This window comes from Solenopsis invicta, chromosome 15, assembly GCF_016802725.1.
Source record: "Solenopsis invicta isolate M01_SB chromosome 15, UNIL_Sinv_3.0, whole genome shotgun sequence".
Classification (NCBI taxonomy): Eukaryota; Metazoa; Arthropoda; class Insecta; order Hymenoptera; family Formicidae; genus Solenopsis; species Solenopsis invicta.
In genome coordinates, this window is record NC_052678.1 from 11,001,525 (window position 1) to 11,014,687 (window position 13,163).

The 13,163-nt window shown below is 32.0% G+C and overlaps 4 protein-coding genes across 5 annotated transcripts; 2 read left to right on the plus strand and 2 right to left on the minus strand.

Annotated features, from left to right (window-relative positions):
* The first annotated feature begins 780 nt into the window (after positions 1-780).
* On the plus strand, positions 781-2,149 carry LOC120359680 (carboxy-terminal kinesin 2-like). Its single transcript, XM_039458044.1, has 5 exons — positions 781-1,145; positions 1,229-1,457; positions 1,522-1,684; positions 1,763-2,015; positions 2,064-2,149. Exons 2-5 carry the CDS (start codon positions 1,417-1,419, stop codon positions 2,147-2,149), a joined length of 543 nt encoding a protein of 180 aa, XP_039313978.1. The 5' UTR covers positions 781-1,145; positions 1,229-1,416.
* Positions 2,150-7,212: 5,063 nt separating this feature from the next.
* Positions 7,213-12,909, plus strand: LOC105201516 (probable tRNA N6-adenosine threonylcarbamoyltransferase, mitochondrial). Of its 2 annotated transcripts, XM_039458125.1 has the most exons (6): positions 7,213-7,698; positions 7,982-8,240; positions 8,309-8,437; positions 8,605-8,961; positions 9,030-9,224; positions 12,774-12,909. In XM_039458125.1, exons 1-6 carry the CDS (start codon positions 7,460-7,462, stop codon positions 12,777-12,779), a joined length of 1,185 nt encoding a protein of 394 aa, XP_039314059.1. In that variant the 5' UTR covers positions 7,213-7,459; the 3' UTR covers positions 12,780-12,909. The 2 variants fall into 2 exon arrangements, with proteins under 2 accessions (XP_039314059.1, XP_039314058.1); XM_039458124.1 differs by lacking the exon at positions 12,774-12,909 and having other exon boundaries at positions 9,030-9,334.
* Positions 9,448-11,123, minus strand: LOC105201515 (GTP-binding protein 10 homolog). Its single transcript, XM_011169547.3, has 4 exons — positions 10,869-11,123; positions 10,484-10,787; positions 10,181-10,399; positions 9,448-10,088 (listed from the first exon to the last, which is right to left on the minus strand). Exons 1-4 carry the CDS (start codon positions 10,908-10,910, stop codon positions 9,484-9,486), a joined length of 1,170 nt encoding a protein of 389 aa, XP_011167849.1. The 5' UTR covers positions 10,911-11,123; the 3' UTR covers positions 9,448-9,483.
* On the minus strand, positions 11,032-13,105 carry LOC120359685. The gene is made up of 3 exons (XM_039458126.1): positions 12,911-13,105; positions 11,234-11,308; positions 11,032-11,143 (listed from the first exon to the last, which is right to left on the minus strand). Exons 1-3 carry the CDS (start codon positions 13,077-13,079, stop codon positions 11,058-11,060), a joined length of 330 nt encoding a protein of 109 aa, XP_039314060.1. The 5' UTR covers positions 13,080-13,105; the 3' UTR covers positions 11,032-11,057.
* Between the last annotated feature and the right edge of the window lie 58 nt (positions 13,106-13,163).

The following is a 13,163-nucleotide window of genomic DNA, read 5'->3' on the forward strand; positions in this document are numbered from 1 at the left end:
CACGAGAAAGACACTTGTAGGACTCGCGGGGTAGCCAATAACACTTTCACTTTCTTATTACCAGAAGTCTTACATCTTTTAATGTGACAAATTAATTCTATAAGTCATTATTTTTAATTTAATTAAGTTTAAAAAATTATTAATAGTTACAATCTTGACTTGTTTATATTTAAACAAAATATTTGACTGTATAGCAACAGACAACTGTTTTGTGTGTACATTTTTTCCATCGAAATCAATATTTTCTAGAAGTATACTTTGTACTTTTTTAGCATTGTTAGCATTCCTATCTTTCCGCTAATGTTTGAAAAATTTTGTTTTTTGTTATAGATTGCAGTATACGAGACTGACAGAAACATGGCTGAATCAGATAATGGAAGGCTCGACGTAAAAGATCTAAGTAGTTCGAACAAAATATGTCTCCGTTGAGGTATTACTGCAGGTGCAGCGTTAGCACTGAGTATATTTTAAACTGTCTTTTAATTTACGTAATACTTATTTTGGCGCAGACATGTGATTCAAAAGAATGCAGCAATAAGGTCTCAGTCACAGTAAATTACCACAGAACATTTTTATTTCTTTTACATTGAGTATATTTTAAACTGTCGTTTTTAATTTATGTAATACTTATTTTGACGCAGACGTTTGATTCAAAAGCTCCAAAGAATGTAGATGTAAAAGCTTTTAAATTATGTTAAAAACGCAAGAAGTGATTAAGAATTTACGTAAAAAAGAAAACAAATACTTAGAGGAACTTACTGTTAAGCAATACAACAAAATTCGAGTATTACAAAATGCTATTCAAGATATAAAAAGAAATATCCGCGTTTTTTGCCGAGTTTGTCCAAGAACTCGGAAAGATATTATATTAAATTTATTACCACTTTATTAACACTTTTATAATTAAAAACATTTATTAAACATTAATTTAATATTCATTTATTATTATACGAACGTTTTTATGTTTCAGAAGGCTCGACGCAAAAGATCAAAGTTCGAGCAAAAAAATATCCTCGTTAAGGGATTACCCGAGATGCGGCATTAGCACCTGCTGTAATCACAGGCGTTCTTGTTTTACAAAACATGAATTTTGCACTCAAAGGTGCAAACGCACTTTTGAATGCAAAAATAAAGGGTCAGCCACGGTAACTTACCACAAGAACGTATATAAAGTCTTTTTTAATTTATGTAATACTTATAAGTTACTTCTACTTATTGTGTTTAACAGATAAAATCTCGTTTGGCTCACAAACAGAATAGTCACCTATAAAAACATTAAAACAAGATCAATGTAAAATCATTCAATTGGAATTAGAAATACAGAAAAAAAGAAATAAAAAGTTAGAAGAATTGAATTTAAAATTACACAACAAAAATCAAATACTGCGTAATATAATACAAGATCTGAAAGAAAATATGAGTTTTTTACCGAGTTCATCCATGGCTCAATCAAATGGGTAAGTAGAAATGGTATATTAAATATTTATTTGTTATTTACTATTATACGTTTTTATGTTTCAGAAGGTTCAACATAGAGCAAAATTTAAATAAAAAGTCCCCCTTGAGGGATTACTGCAGCGTTAGCATCTGCAGTAACCACAGGTGTTCGTGTTATACGAAGCAAGAATTTTGCACTCAAAGGTGCAAATGCACTTTTGAGTGCAAAAATAAGGGCTCAGCCACGGTAAATTACCACAAGAACATATATAAAGTCTTTATTGATGTATGTAATATTTATAAGTTACTTCTACTTATTTAACAGATGGAATCTCGTTTGGCTCAAAAACAGAGTAGAGAGCCACCTGCAAACACATTAACGCAAAAACATCAGCAACTCACTCGAGAATTGGAAACGCAAATAAAACAAAATAAAGAACTAGAGGTATTAAAATTAAAATTAAAAAAATCAGAAGAATTAAATGTAAAATTATACAATAAAAATAAAATACTCCATAACATAATACAAGATTTAAAAGGAAATATGAGAGTTTTTTGCCGAGTTCGTCCACGAATAAGTAAATATATTTATAATAATAGCTGTTTAACGAACTATTATGAATTAGGGACGATCAGAGGATCCACGATTTCCTTTTTCGCAAATAACGAATATTCCTCATTTTATTACGAGAAAAAATGCGACAAAGCATAGAAATTGTTTCTGAGAAATATAACTTTCGAATGTTACAACCGGAGCGATAAGATTGTTAAGATAGAAACAAAAAAAAAGAAATTGTGCGTTGACAAAATCAAGAGCAATATTTGCTCAAATTACCCAAAGCATCGCTTTCGATATTCGATGGCAAATACAAGAACTGGCTATCGTTCAAGAATACATTTCGTAATATAATCTGATCGCAGGTAGAATTGTCGGACATAGATAAATTGCATTATTTGAAATTGACATTAACTGATGAAGTTGCCAATAAGATAAAGATTTTAACGGATGACGTAAGCTATGCGTAAGTGTTCGAATTACTCGAGCAATCGTTAAAAGTAATCCCGATACAAAATGATCCGTAAGACAAAGTCAGGATTTGAAAAAAAATACTTGAGTTTTATTTAAGTCCGTCGACGACGGAAGATAAAATTGAGTCAAGATGTCTAACAGGAATTAGCAAAACTATAAATTAAAATTTATAGACCTGGCTTTATCTGCCTAAATGACGTTTTGTCACGAACCGGAAGAGTGACTAACCTTAATAAATATAGAAAACAAATCCTAAGCAAACAAAAGATATAAAAAATCAGAATTGTAAATTTCCTTAAAATGAAAATTGATAGATCCCTAAAACGAAAAAATTATTAATCTCCTGGATACACGAACAACACGTTGTACACAAAAAATACAAATGGAATCAAGATTTGTACGTTACTAATGTCCAACAAAACACATAGGCCAGAAGAACTATATGAACACCTTTGAACAGCGCATCGCAACCGAGCCAGGGCGGCTACACGTTTAAATGAACGGTAAGTTTATTTATACTTTAGTAAGTTTACTTTTTTAATTAAATTTAAATAATATAGTTATTGAAAAATAATACAATCTTTATTGGGATATAATTGAGATCAACTTATAATTTAATTTAGAATACACGGTGCGGCAACCGTGTATACAAATAATAATATATTATATAATAATTCAATTTGTATTGTAGATCATCGAGATCACATTCCATCACAAAAATAATAACTACAAATAGACACGAGGTATCGACACGACTTCCGAAACGAGATTAAAATGTGTCTTCACACGTTCACTCAAATTGTACAAGGAAATTTGAGTATTGCACAGATAAACTGCATTATTTAAAATTGACATTAACGGACAAAGTCAATGGCCTAGTTTACACCGAGCACTTGATACGCGTACTAACTCGTAACGTTCTATTAAATTATCTTACTTTCGACGATGCATGTATACATGATACATATATTTAATTATCTCGATTTATATTGTACCAGCTTAGTATATTATTCTTTAAATTTATTGTTGAAATTAAGATAATTTAATAGAAAATTACTAGTTAGTACGTGTATCAAGTACTCGGTGTAAACTAGGCTAATAGGTTAAAAATTTTAACAGATGACGTAAGCTATGCGTAAAGGGCCTCGCACATGAAATGCATAACATAACATAAGCATAACATAAGACTGACGGACCAATGAAAATGTTATGTAAATCAATATGGCGACTTTATGCTGGATGCTCATTGGCCCATTGGTCTTATGTTGTGCTTGTGTTACGTTATGCATTTCATGTGCGAGGCCCTTGAGTGTTGGAATTACTCGAGCGATCGTTCGAAGTAACCCCGATACAAAATGATCCGTAAGGACAGACAAGTCAAGATTTGAAAAAAAATACTTCAGTTTTATTCAAGTCCGTCGACGACGAGAGATAAAATTGAGTCGAGACGTCTAACAGGAATTATCAAAATTATAAATTAAAATTTATGGACCTGGCTTTGTCTGCTTGAATGACGTCTCGAATGACGAACCGGAAAAGTGACTAACGTTAATAAATATAGAAAGTGAATCCTAAGCAAACGAAAGATATAAGAAATCAGAATTGTAAATCTCCTTAAAATGAGAATTGATAGATCCCTAAAGTGATTGGGCGATGCGACAATTCGTTCCTCTTAGAATTAAGTAAATACATATGATTGAGGTTTTGAAAGAAGACACACATGAGTGCTACAAACATTTTGTCTCTAGGTCTTTAGCTAAGATCTTTGCGGCAAGAAGTCTAGAATCTGAGAGAAGTGTCGAGAAGTTAGAGGCACCTAAAAAAGATAATAAATTCTTGAAGAAAAATGTTGAAAATTGAAAAAAGTAAAGTTTTACGATGCTCCTTCTTGCAACTTAGTATCTGTTGTGTCGTAATAAAATTATACTCCATTTTCCAAGCAATTCTAATTGTACATAAATCGACTCCTTAACAAATTTAATCGCTTTAGATATATTCATAATACATATAAATTATAATTATTAAATTTATCGTTTTAATGGTTAAATTTACCGGATTTAATTTGATAAATTTAATAATTGACGTGTCAGCATAAGAGTTAATATAACTTTATTCACCCATTTAGCCCTGCCGCCAAGTGTCGTTAATATATTTTTTCAGTATTCAAAGAACTACTCCTACTGCATCATCATCGTCCAGAGAAATACAATCATTGTTGTCGATATCATCAACAATCTTCGATCAAACTACATTATTTGTCATGTATCGTAAAGATTTGATTCAAAAAATTAATAAATTGCAATCTTGTTTACTCGCCATTGACAATTATAAACATACAAGTAAAAAAGTGCATAAAAAAATATCACACAATAAACGTCACTACGACTTTGACCATTTCACCGATTTGTTATTTAAATTAATAAATTTATCAAAAATGGCGAATGTAGTAACAAACAATCGTCATAACAGGCAAGTCACAGTGTGTAAAATTCAAGATGCTCCTTCTCGCAATTTAGTACCTGTTGTGTCGTAATAAAGTTACACTCCAATTTTTCGAGCAATTCTAATTGTACATAAATCGACTCCTTAACAAATTTAATCGCTGTATATATATGCATAATATACATATAAATTATAATTATTAAATTTATCGTTTTAGTTATTAAATTTACCGGATTTAATTTGATAAATTTAATAATTGAACGTGTCAGCATAAGAGTTAATATAACTTCACCTACTTATTCAGCCAAGTTCAGTATTCAAAGACCTACTGCATCATCATCACAGAAATATATTTATCATTGTTGTCGTTATCATTAATAACTTTTGATCAAGATACATTAATTGTCATGTATCGTAAAGATTTAATTTAAAAAATTAATAAATTGCAATCTTGTTTACTCGCCATTGACAATTATAAACGTACAAATACATAAAAAGAAAAACACAATACACATCATTACCGATTTGTTACTTTAATTAGTAAATTTATCAAAAGTATATATGCGATAGCGAACAATCGTCATAATACGCAAGTTACAGCGTAGTATTACAGACCAAATACAGCAGCAAGCTCATGTCATTCAGGAATCGATAATTGCATTCCATAATTGCATTCTTTCCATCATTGCCATCCATGGGATGGCCTACTTTTCATCTTTTCCATCATTGTCGTTATTGCCATCGTTGCCATCATTGTCATCCTATTTTCATCATTGCCATTATTATTACGCCATTGCCGCCACTGCCGACATTGCCACCATTTTTATTATTGCCATCATTGCCATTTTTTTGATAACATTTCCATCATTGCATTCATTCCATTATGCGATTCTATTTCCATATTGCCATTCCATTGCCATCATTAACATCGAGAACATTGTCATAATTGCCATCATTTCCACCATTGCCGTCATTGCTGTCAGGACATATTGTCATTGTCATCATTTCCATTATTGCCATTCCATTAACATCATTGCATTCATTCCAATATTTCCATCCCATTGCCATCCCATTTCCATCATTTCCACAATTGCCATCGATTAATATCGAGAAGAATTTGATTAAAATTCGTTACTTTACTGATTAACACTTTAATACCTTATATCGTATATTATTATATTATTCTTTATTAATTTTTTTTGTAAAGTTTGGATTAATCTTTACGTGATATTTCGTAAAAACTGTTGAAAGGTTGTATTAAAATCAGATCAATAATCTTCACGTTTGTAAGTTAGAGAATAAAAATAATACTCAAGTATCCATATATTTCATTGATTTTTATTACATTATTATTATTATTATTATTATTATTATTTATTGTGCCATATTAATCGCGCGTATTGTCATTTGTAAATCATGCGTATGCATATATATGCCATTGTAACATAATAAAAAAAGAGTGGGCGCTTTCTAGTCTCTCTACGTCCCTGCGCAGAAATCGTCCGAAATCCTCTTTCTGAATTTTACGGCCTAAACGTAGCACGGAAATCGTGATGGGTCGAGAGGGGAGTGAAGAGGAGGGTATCCATAGAGATAACATCGCCGCTTGCTCCATGTCTATCACCGCGATGCTTTCTCTCTCTAACTGAAGGCCTAAACAATTAAAGGACAATCACGTTAAAAGAGAAAGAGAGAAAGAGAGAGAGAGAGTTGCGTCAAGATTTAAAAAAATTAAAAAAGCTAATTTTTTCAAAAGCATAATTTGAAGACATTTAAATAATAAAGAATTATGTAAAAATAAAAAGATGGTATATTTATTCGTGGAAAGACATTTATTTCTTCTTCATCATATGATGCGATGTTAATTACAATTATTTTTTAAGTACTGCGTAAAATGAATGTTTCTTTATTAAAGAACCAAATTCTCTCTGTTACTATTAAACATCTTTTTTAAGTAAAAATATGAATGTGCAAAATATGGGCATAAACGTATTGATATGTATTAATATCAATGTTAATGTAAATAATTCAGACTATAATAAATAAAAAATTACGCGAAAGTAGACATAATTAATCATTTGTGCACATTCTCGACCCCTGTTCTGGATGCAACATACGCGATACGCGTCAGATTTTATTTGCAGCAAAATGGATGTTAGCACGGACAACAACCTACATCCATTTCTCGAGAGATGGATGTGGGTTGTTGTCCGTGCTAACATCCACACTGTTTTTAACGGCGGGTTGCAAAATGGATGTGACACGTAGTTCCCATTCTGAACAGAATAAATGTGCGTCACTAGTGTACGGGAGTTTCGAAGCGTTATAGGAAAAAGGCTGCCGTGGCCGCTCTCATGATGTAAAAAATACATCATAGCCGCTCTCAGGTTCCTCTCTGCTTTCGGTGAAGGCGCACCCCACACATACGCCACATACGTCACACCCTCTCGCCACTCGCGTATCTTGCATATTCGATAGTATACATAACCTATTCACGTAGCCTTTGTCAATTTGTACTTTGTATGATGTTATTTTATTCTTTGATACGAAATGGCCAAATGCGCATACTTCTTTTCGCATAAAACGTCATTAAAATTTTGTCATTCGAGACGCTCGAGATTTCTTCGTACGTGTAACCAAACATTAAACGTACGGAAATTTACGACTGACAGACCGGCTATCATCTTGGGAATCGAAACTAGTTGTGACGATACAGGATGCGGAATCATAGATACTTCGGGAAAAGTATTAGGCGAAGCGATACATTCGCAACTTCTTACTCATTTGAAGTAATTACAATTGCCGTATTTCGCAAACCATTTATTAAGTTTACATGAATTCAATAGATATTTGAATCGATTACTTGAAATGTTTATAAAAAATTTATATATTTCAAATTTATGTATTTATATAATAAATTTCTAGAATATCTGTTGAAGCATGTGAATTATATATATATATATATATATATATAAATTCTTAAAATTTAATCTATATAAAATGAGACTTGTATGAATTTAAAAATTTTTCAAAAATTCTTTTAACAAATTATAATTGAATTTCCACTTTTAGACATGGTGGCATAATACCTACAATTGCCGCTGAAATGCACAGGCAACATATTACAACAGTTTGTGAGAATGCGCTAAAATCGGCAAATCTAAGATTAAAAAATATAGATGCTATCGCAACTACAACTAAACCAGGTCTTCCCTTATCCCTTTCTATTGGAAATCGCTTTGGCAAATATCTCTGTAGAGTCGGTAATAAACCCTATATACCGATACATCATATGGAAGCTCATGCGTTAACTGTACGGATGGTGGAGAAAGTATGTTGGAGCTAATCATGTGTATAAAACATATTGCATTAAATATAAATTATTCATATGTCTTATAGGTAGATTTTCCTTATCTTGTTTTGCTTATATCAGGTGGCCACTGTTTGTTAGCGATTGTTGAAAATGTTGATAAATTTTACATACTGGGTACTACAGTAGATAATGCACCTGGTGAAATTCTAGACAAGGTACATTTTTGAGTTTTAATCTATTGCATGTTCAACTATAAATTTAATCTTGAAATTTTGTCTTAAAAAAATTTGTTAACAAAATTTTATGGAAGATATTGTAAGACAAAGATAAAATATCTATGAAATATATAACATGATAAATAGATTTGTTTCAATTTTTACAGATCGCTCGTAGACTTAAGCTTGCGAATCTACCAGAATTCTCGCATATGAGCGGTGGTCAAGCGATAGAAAGTGCAGCAAGCAAGGCATCGGATCCAACTAAATTTATTTTTGAACCTATTTTGACAAGAAGAAGGGATTGTCAATTTAGTTTTGCAGGTATATCAAACAAAAGTTTTAGATACATCGATGAACAAGAAAAAAATTTTAATGTTGCTGATAGTATGATAATCCCCGACATATATAATTTCTGTGCTGCCTTGCAATTGTCTCTTGCAAAGCATATATGTCTCAGAACACAGAGGGCAATGGAATTTATTATTAATATGAATTTGATATCGCAAGAGAAGCGAACTTTGGTATGGTATTAAAATTATGCTCATTAATTTCCCAATTTTCTTTTTTTCATATACATGTTTAAATACAGGTAATATCTGGCGGAGTGGCTTGCAATAATTTCTTTGCAAGAGCTTTAGAAATTGTTTGCTCGCAAAGAGGCTTTAATTTCGTCAGAACTCCACCCCATTTGTGCAACGACAATGGTATAATGATAGCATGGAACGGTGCAGAGAAATGGAAGGTGAACGCAGACGTTCTTCGAAATACAGAGGAAATCGAAATGGTAACCACCGAAAAAAATGCATTATTTGGTGAAAGTTGGATCGAAAGAGTAAAAGATGCAAACATAAAGTGTAAATTAGTGAAATTAAATAACCTTTGAACAAACATAAATTTCTATCCAATCTTTCACTTTAATTTCCTATAATGAAAACTATTCAGTTAAAAAAATTTTAGATGTCTGCATACTTTTTTCGAATTTTTTTTTATTAACAAAAGCATCAGCATTATGTACAAAATATTTATTTTTGTACGTTACAAATTTATACAACGGTCGGCGTATGTTCCTCTAATTGACATTTTAGCCTCTTCATTAACAAAGAGTCCAAATCACCATGTTCTAATGTATGTTTCTTCTCTTCATATTTATCCAATATACTCCGTATCCTGTTTTTGATCGTTTCTATATCGTTTTTATCTTTTGAGATTAAGGATGTTGGCAAAATATCATCAAAGTGTATCACCTGTTCAGGTTGTATATCCTTTGAACATGTAGACACATAGTTTGATAAATTATACAGTGCTGGCTTAATTTCTTGGAGAATATTATCAGCATTATCAGTGTCCATTTTATTAATTATAAGCACGGCTGGCCTTTTTAATAAGTCTGGTTTATAGAGCTCAATTTCCTTGTTTAGCAAGACTACAGTTTCTAAACAGGATCTATGACCATGCTTAGGTGATAATTGAAATCCTTGTATATCTACGATAAACATGAGTAGCTTTGTTCTTTCAATATGCTTTAAAAACTGGTGACCCATTCCAATATTCATGTGTGCTCCTTCAATCAGACCTGGTAAGTCTGCCACGGTAATCTGTCTTAAATCGTTGTATTTCATAATACCTAATTTGGGCCTTATGGTAGTGACTAGAACAGAAAAGATATTGCAGTCAAAGATCTACGTAAACGTTTCAGAAAACTAACTAAATCTGATAATTAAGATATATGAAAAGTCTTACAGGGATAACTAGCGATTTTAGGCTTGGCTTTTGAAACTGCTGCTAAGAATGTACTCTTGCCAGCATTGGGAAAACCAACTAGTCCGATGTCAGCAATCAGTTTCAAATCCAATTTTATTATCCGAGATTCTCCCTTCAATCCACAGTAACCTGTATTTTCAGAACCACCTAAACCACCTCTAGCTACTAATAGTTTGGAGTCTTCTTTGTTTAACTCTCCTAAATAATTTTTAAATAAAGGAAAAAAGGAAAGTAACGATGAATGTATAAATTTGAGTATAAAATTTTATAAGTTATACCAACCTAACAATACTCCATTCTCATTATATATTGCAACACCACATGGAACTGTAATAATCTTGTCTTCACCAGGTGCACCTATAATTCCCCTTGCTGTACTGTCATTGCCTGGATCTGCTTTGATCCGTTTGGTCTTCAAAGACTTGGCTACTTGCTCTAATGTTAACTCGTCTTTTGCAACTACATATATATTACCCCCTGGACCTCCCAATCCGCCATAACGAGACAATCCAGCACCTCCTGTACCCGCCCTGACATGAAGACGCAGCGTATCAATGAATCTGGAACGTAGATATCTTCTCGGTGGCTACGATTAAATGAATAGTTTTCTTTGTCAGTTAATATATGCATAAATATAATCTTTTAACGTTTAACAAAATCTACGTACCTTTTTCGCATAAGCTAAAATAACTTTTGTCAAAAATACCATTGTACACGTATTACAGTACAAGGTATATAATTATAATTATTTTCTTACGATCTTGCACTCTCGTATTTTTCAATCTAATCGTTTGTTAGACGCATACATACATGTATGTACCTATATCATGTTTTTTTTTTTTTTTTAATTTGTGTCTCACGGACACGCGTCGTCAACCTGCCCAATGGCTTTGAGGTTATTTGACGCAAAGGCAGTGGTGTAGGGTGCCTGTATATATGTACCTATATCATGTTTATTGAGAGAGGTTAAACGCAGTTAAACACGCCGCTTGCATCGTATTTGTGATTTGTTCAATGAACTAATTTACTTACCGAGTTTATATCGATCGATATTGAAGTTGATCAAAATGTTCGCAATGTTTCCCCTAGATGGCACCTTAACCTCCACTTGTGCAAAAAAATTAAAATCTTTAATGAAATTAACTTTCTAACTGTGTTCGGGTCTTTTTCGATCCAAAAGCTTCTAAAACATTCTCGTAGTATTATTAAGAAACTTTCTGTATATCTACAATATTTTGACACATTTTAGTGAACTAATTACAATATTGTAAGAATGTAACGCTACTCTAATACCCCGGCAGAGAGTTTCCCAAAAACATTCTGTACGAAAAAAGCCGAACACGTTTATAAGGTTATAAAATTAATAGTACAACGATTACTAAGGCAGAATTATTGGTAGAAAATTTCAAATCATGTAAGGAACTATTTCTTCCATAATTGATGAATATTCAAAAGACCATTTGACGAAGTTTTGTCGGTAAGAGATGTGTGCGATACGACAATGAAATGGTACTTTGTATGTACTCGTATGTACAATATATCATGTTCATTCCTTTGCCATGCCAATCTCATATATCAATCTGTAAACAGCTGTTTGTTTATTTAAGTTTGCGTGCAAATAGTAACGCCTCTCGTTATAGAGGGTGTTCCAGTTTTCCCAAACGTAATTTAGATAATGCATTTTTTCTATTTTTAGCTAATAATGTATATTTTTTTAAATATAACACATAATAATAATACAAAATATTTATTAATATACATATTTCTATATATATATATATATATATATATATATATGTATATATATATATATATATATATATATATATATTTACTAAATTAATAAAAAAATGTAAGAATCGAAATTCAAGAGTTTCAAGTCTGAAGATTGCAATGAGACAATCTACATTTACAAAAAGTATCAAAAAAACATAATAAGTAAACAAGTTGCATTATCTAAAATACTCCAAGAATTTTTTTGCTAAGAATTTACGAGATTTGGAAAATTTAAATTGCAATTTTTAGTTTTCAAGATGTTCCGGTAAAATTTTTAAGACATTAAAAAAAATCATCGTTAAGAAATTCTTTAGACACGCGTATTATCCGAATAAGTAGATATAGTTTATTATTTAGCTGTCTACTTTGAAATGAAACACGTGACGCCGAAATAGTCGCGACGCGACGCGACGGAAGTCTACTTACAGGTCGCGGCATAAATATTTCATTGACGTAATCGTGATATCTATAAATCGCAATACTTTTTATTTAGATAGCATAAAATCTGCTTCCTAATATATTTTTTTAAACAATGAGTATTATTACAGCAATCGAAAAGTTGCAAGTATTTAAAAAAATTAGAAAATACGATTGAAATTTCAAGAATGTATTAGAATTAACTGACGATTTTGATTAAATTACAAAAATGTTATAAAATAACGAAGAAAGTAAAAGATTTCTCTGCAATACGATATCTTAACAAAATTAATATTGACGACAATTCTATTTACATAAGTCATTGTACATCCTAAGCATTAATTAAGTTTTAACAAAGCTTTTTGATTTTTCTTTTCAGATTTGACTCTAAAAAAATAGATATCCCCCTGGGGGTCAGGGTAAATGAGTCGCAGTTTGCAGATGGTTCTCCAGGAATGGTGTCGCGATGCAATATCCTAGGGGTGAAATGAAACCAATTACGAGGAGCATCACGACGAGGAGCATCACGTGACGGATCAATCGTCAACGTCGCCGAAGAGACGAGGTGAGCGAAATCTTCTCTCTTCTCGATGAAACTCGGAGATTCGTCCAACGGCGAAGGTGTGTACGCGAAGCGAAGCGTTAAAATTAAATCTAGCCAGAGGCCGTCGGCTACGTCGTCCATGACGATGACTCGCCGCGTCCTCTCAAGCTCAGTCTCAAGAGCATCCCCCGGTTGCACGGATGCATTCCGCTCGTCGATCGAATT

Excerpts from the sequence above, each read along its gene's own strand:
- LOC105201515 (XM_011169547.3), bottom strand. The coding sequence starts at position 10,910 with ATGGTATTTTTGACAAAAGTTATTTTAGCTTATGCGAAAAAG. Across the intron at positions 10,400-10,483 it reads TGAGAATGGAGTATTGTTAG|GAGAGTTAAACAAAGAAGAC; the intron begins GTTGGTATAACT and ends AAAATTATTTAG. Across the intron at positions 10,089-10,180 it reads TAAAATCGCTAGTTATCCCT|TCACTACCATAAGGCCCAAA; the intron begins GTAAGACTTTTC and ends TTTCTGTTCTAG.
- LOC120359680 (XM_039458044.1), top strand. The coding sequence starts at position 1,417 with ATGAGTTTTTTACCGAGTTCATCCATGGCTCAATCAAATGG. Across the intron at positions 1,458-1,521 it reads TCCATGGCTCAATCAAATGG|AAGGTTCAACATAGAGCAAA; the intron begins GTAAGTAGAAAT and ends TTTATGTTTCAG. Across the intron at positions 2,016-2,063 it reads CCGAGTTCGTCCACGAATAA|GGACGATCAGAGGATCCACG; the intron begins GTAAATATATTT and ends ATTATGAATTAG.
- LOC105201516 (XM_039458124.1), top strand. The coding sequence starts at position 7,460 with ATGGCCAAATGCGCATACTTCTTTTCGCATAAAACGTCATTAAAATTT. Across the intron at positions 7,699-7,981 it reads CAACTTCTTACTCATTTGAA|ACATGGTGGCATAATACCTA; the intron begins GTAATTACAATT and ends TTCCACTTTTAG. Across the intron at positions 8,438-8,604 it reads CTGGTGAAATTCTAGACAAG|ATCGCTCGTAGACTTAAGCT; the intron begins GTACATTTTTGA and ends CAATTTTTACAG.
- LOC120359685 (XM_039458126.1), bottom strand. The coding sequence starts at position 13,079 with ATGGACGACGTAGCCGACGGCCTCTGGCTAGATTTAATTTTAACGCTT. Across the intron at positions 11,309-12,910 it reads TCCGTCACGTGATGCTCCTC|TGGAGGTTAAGGTGCCATCT; the intron begins GTCGTGATGCTC and ends TTTTTGCACAAG. Across the intron at positions 11,144-11,233 it reads TATCGATCGATATAAACTCG|GTACATATATACAGGCACCC; the intron begins GTAAGTAAATTA and ends AACATGATATAG.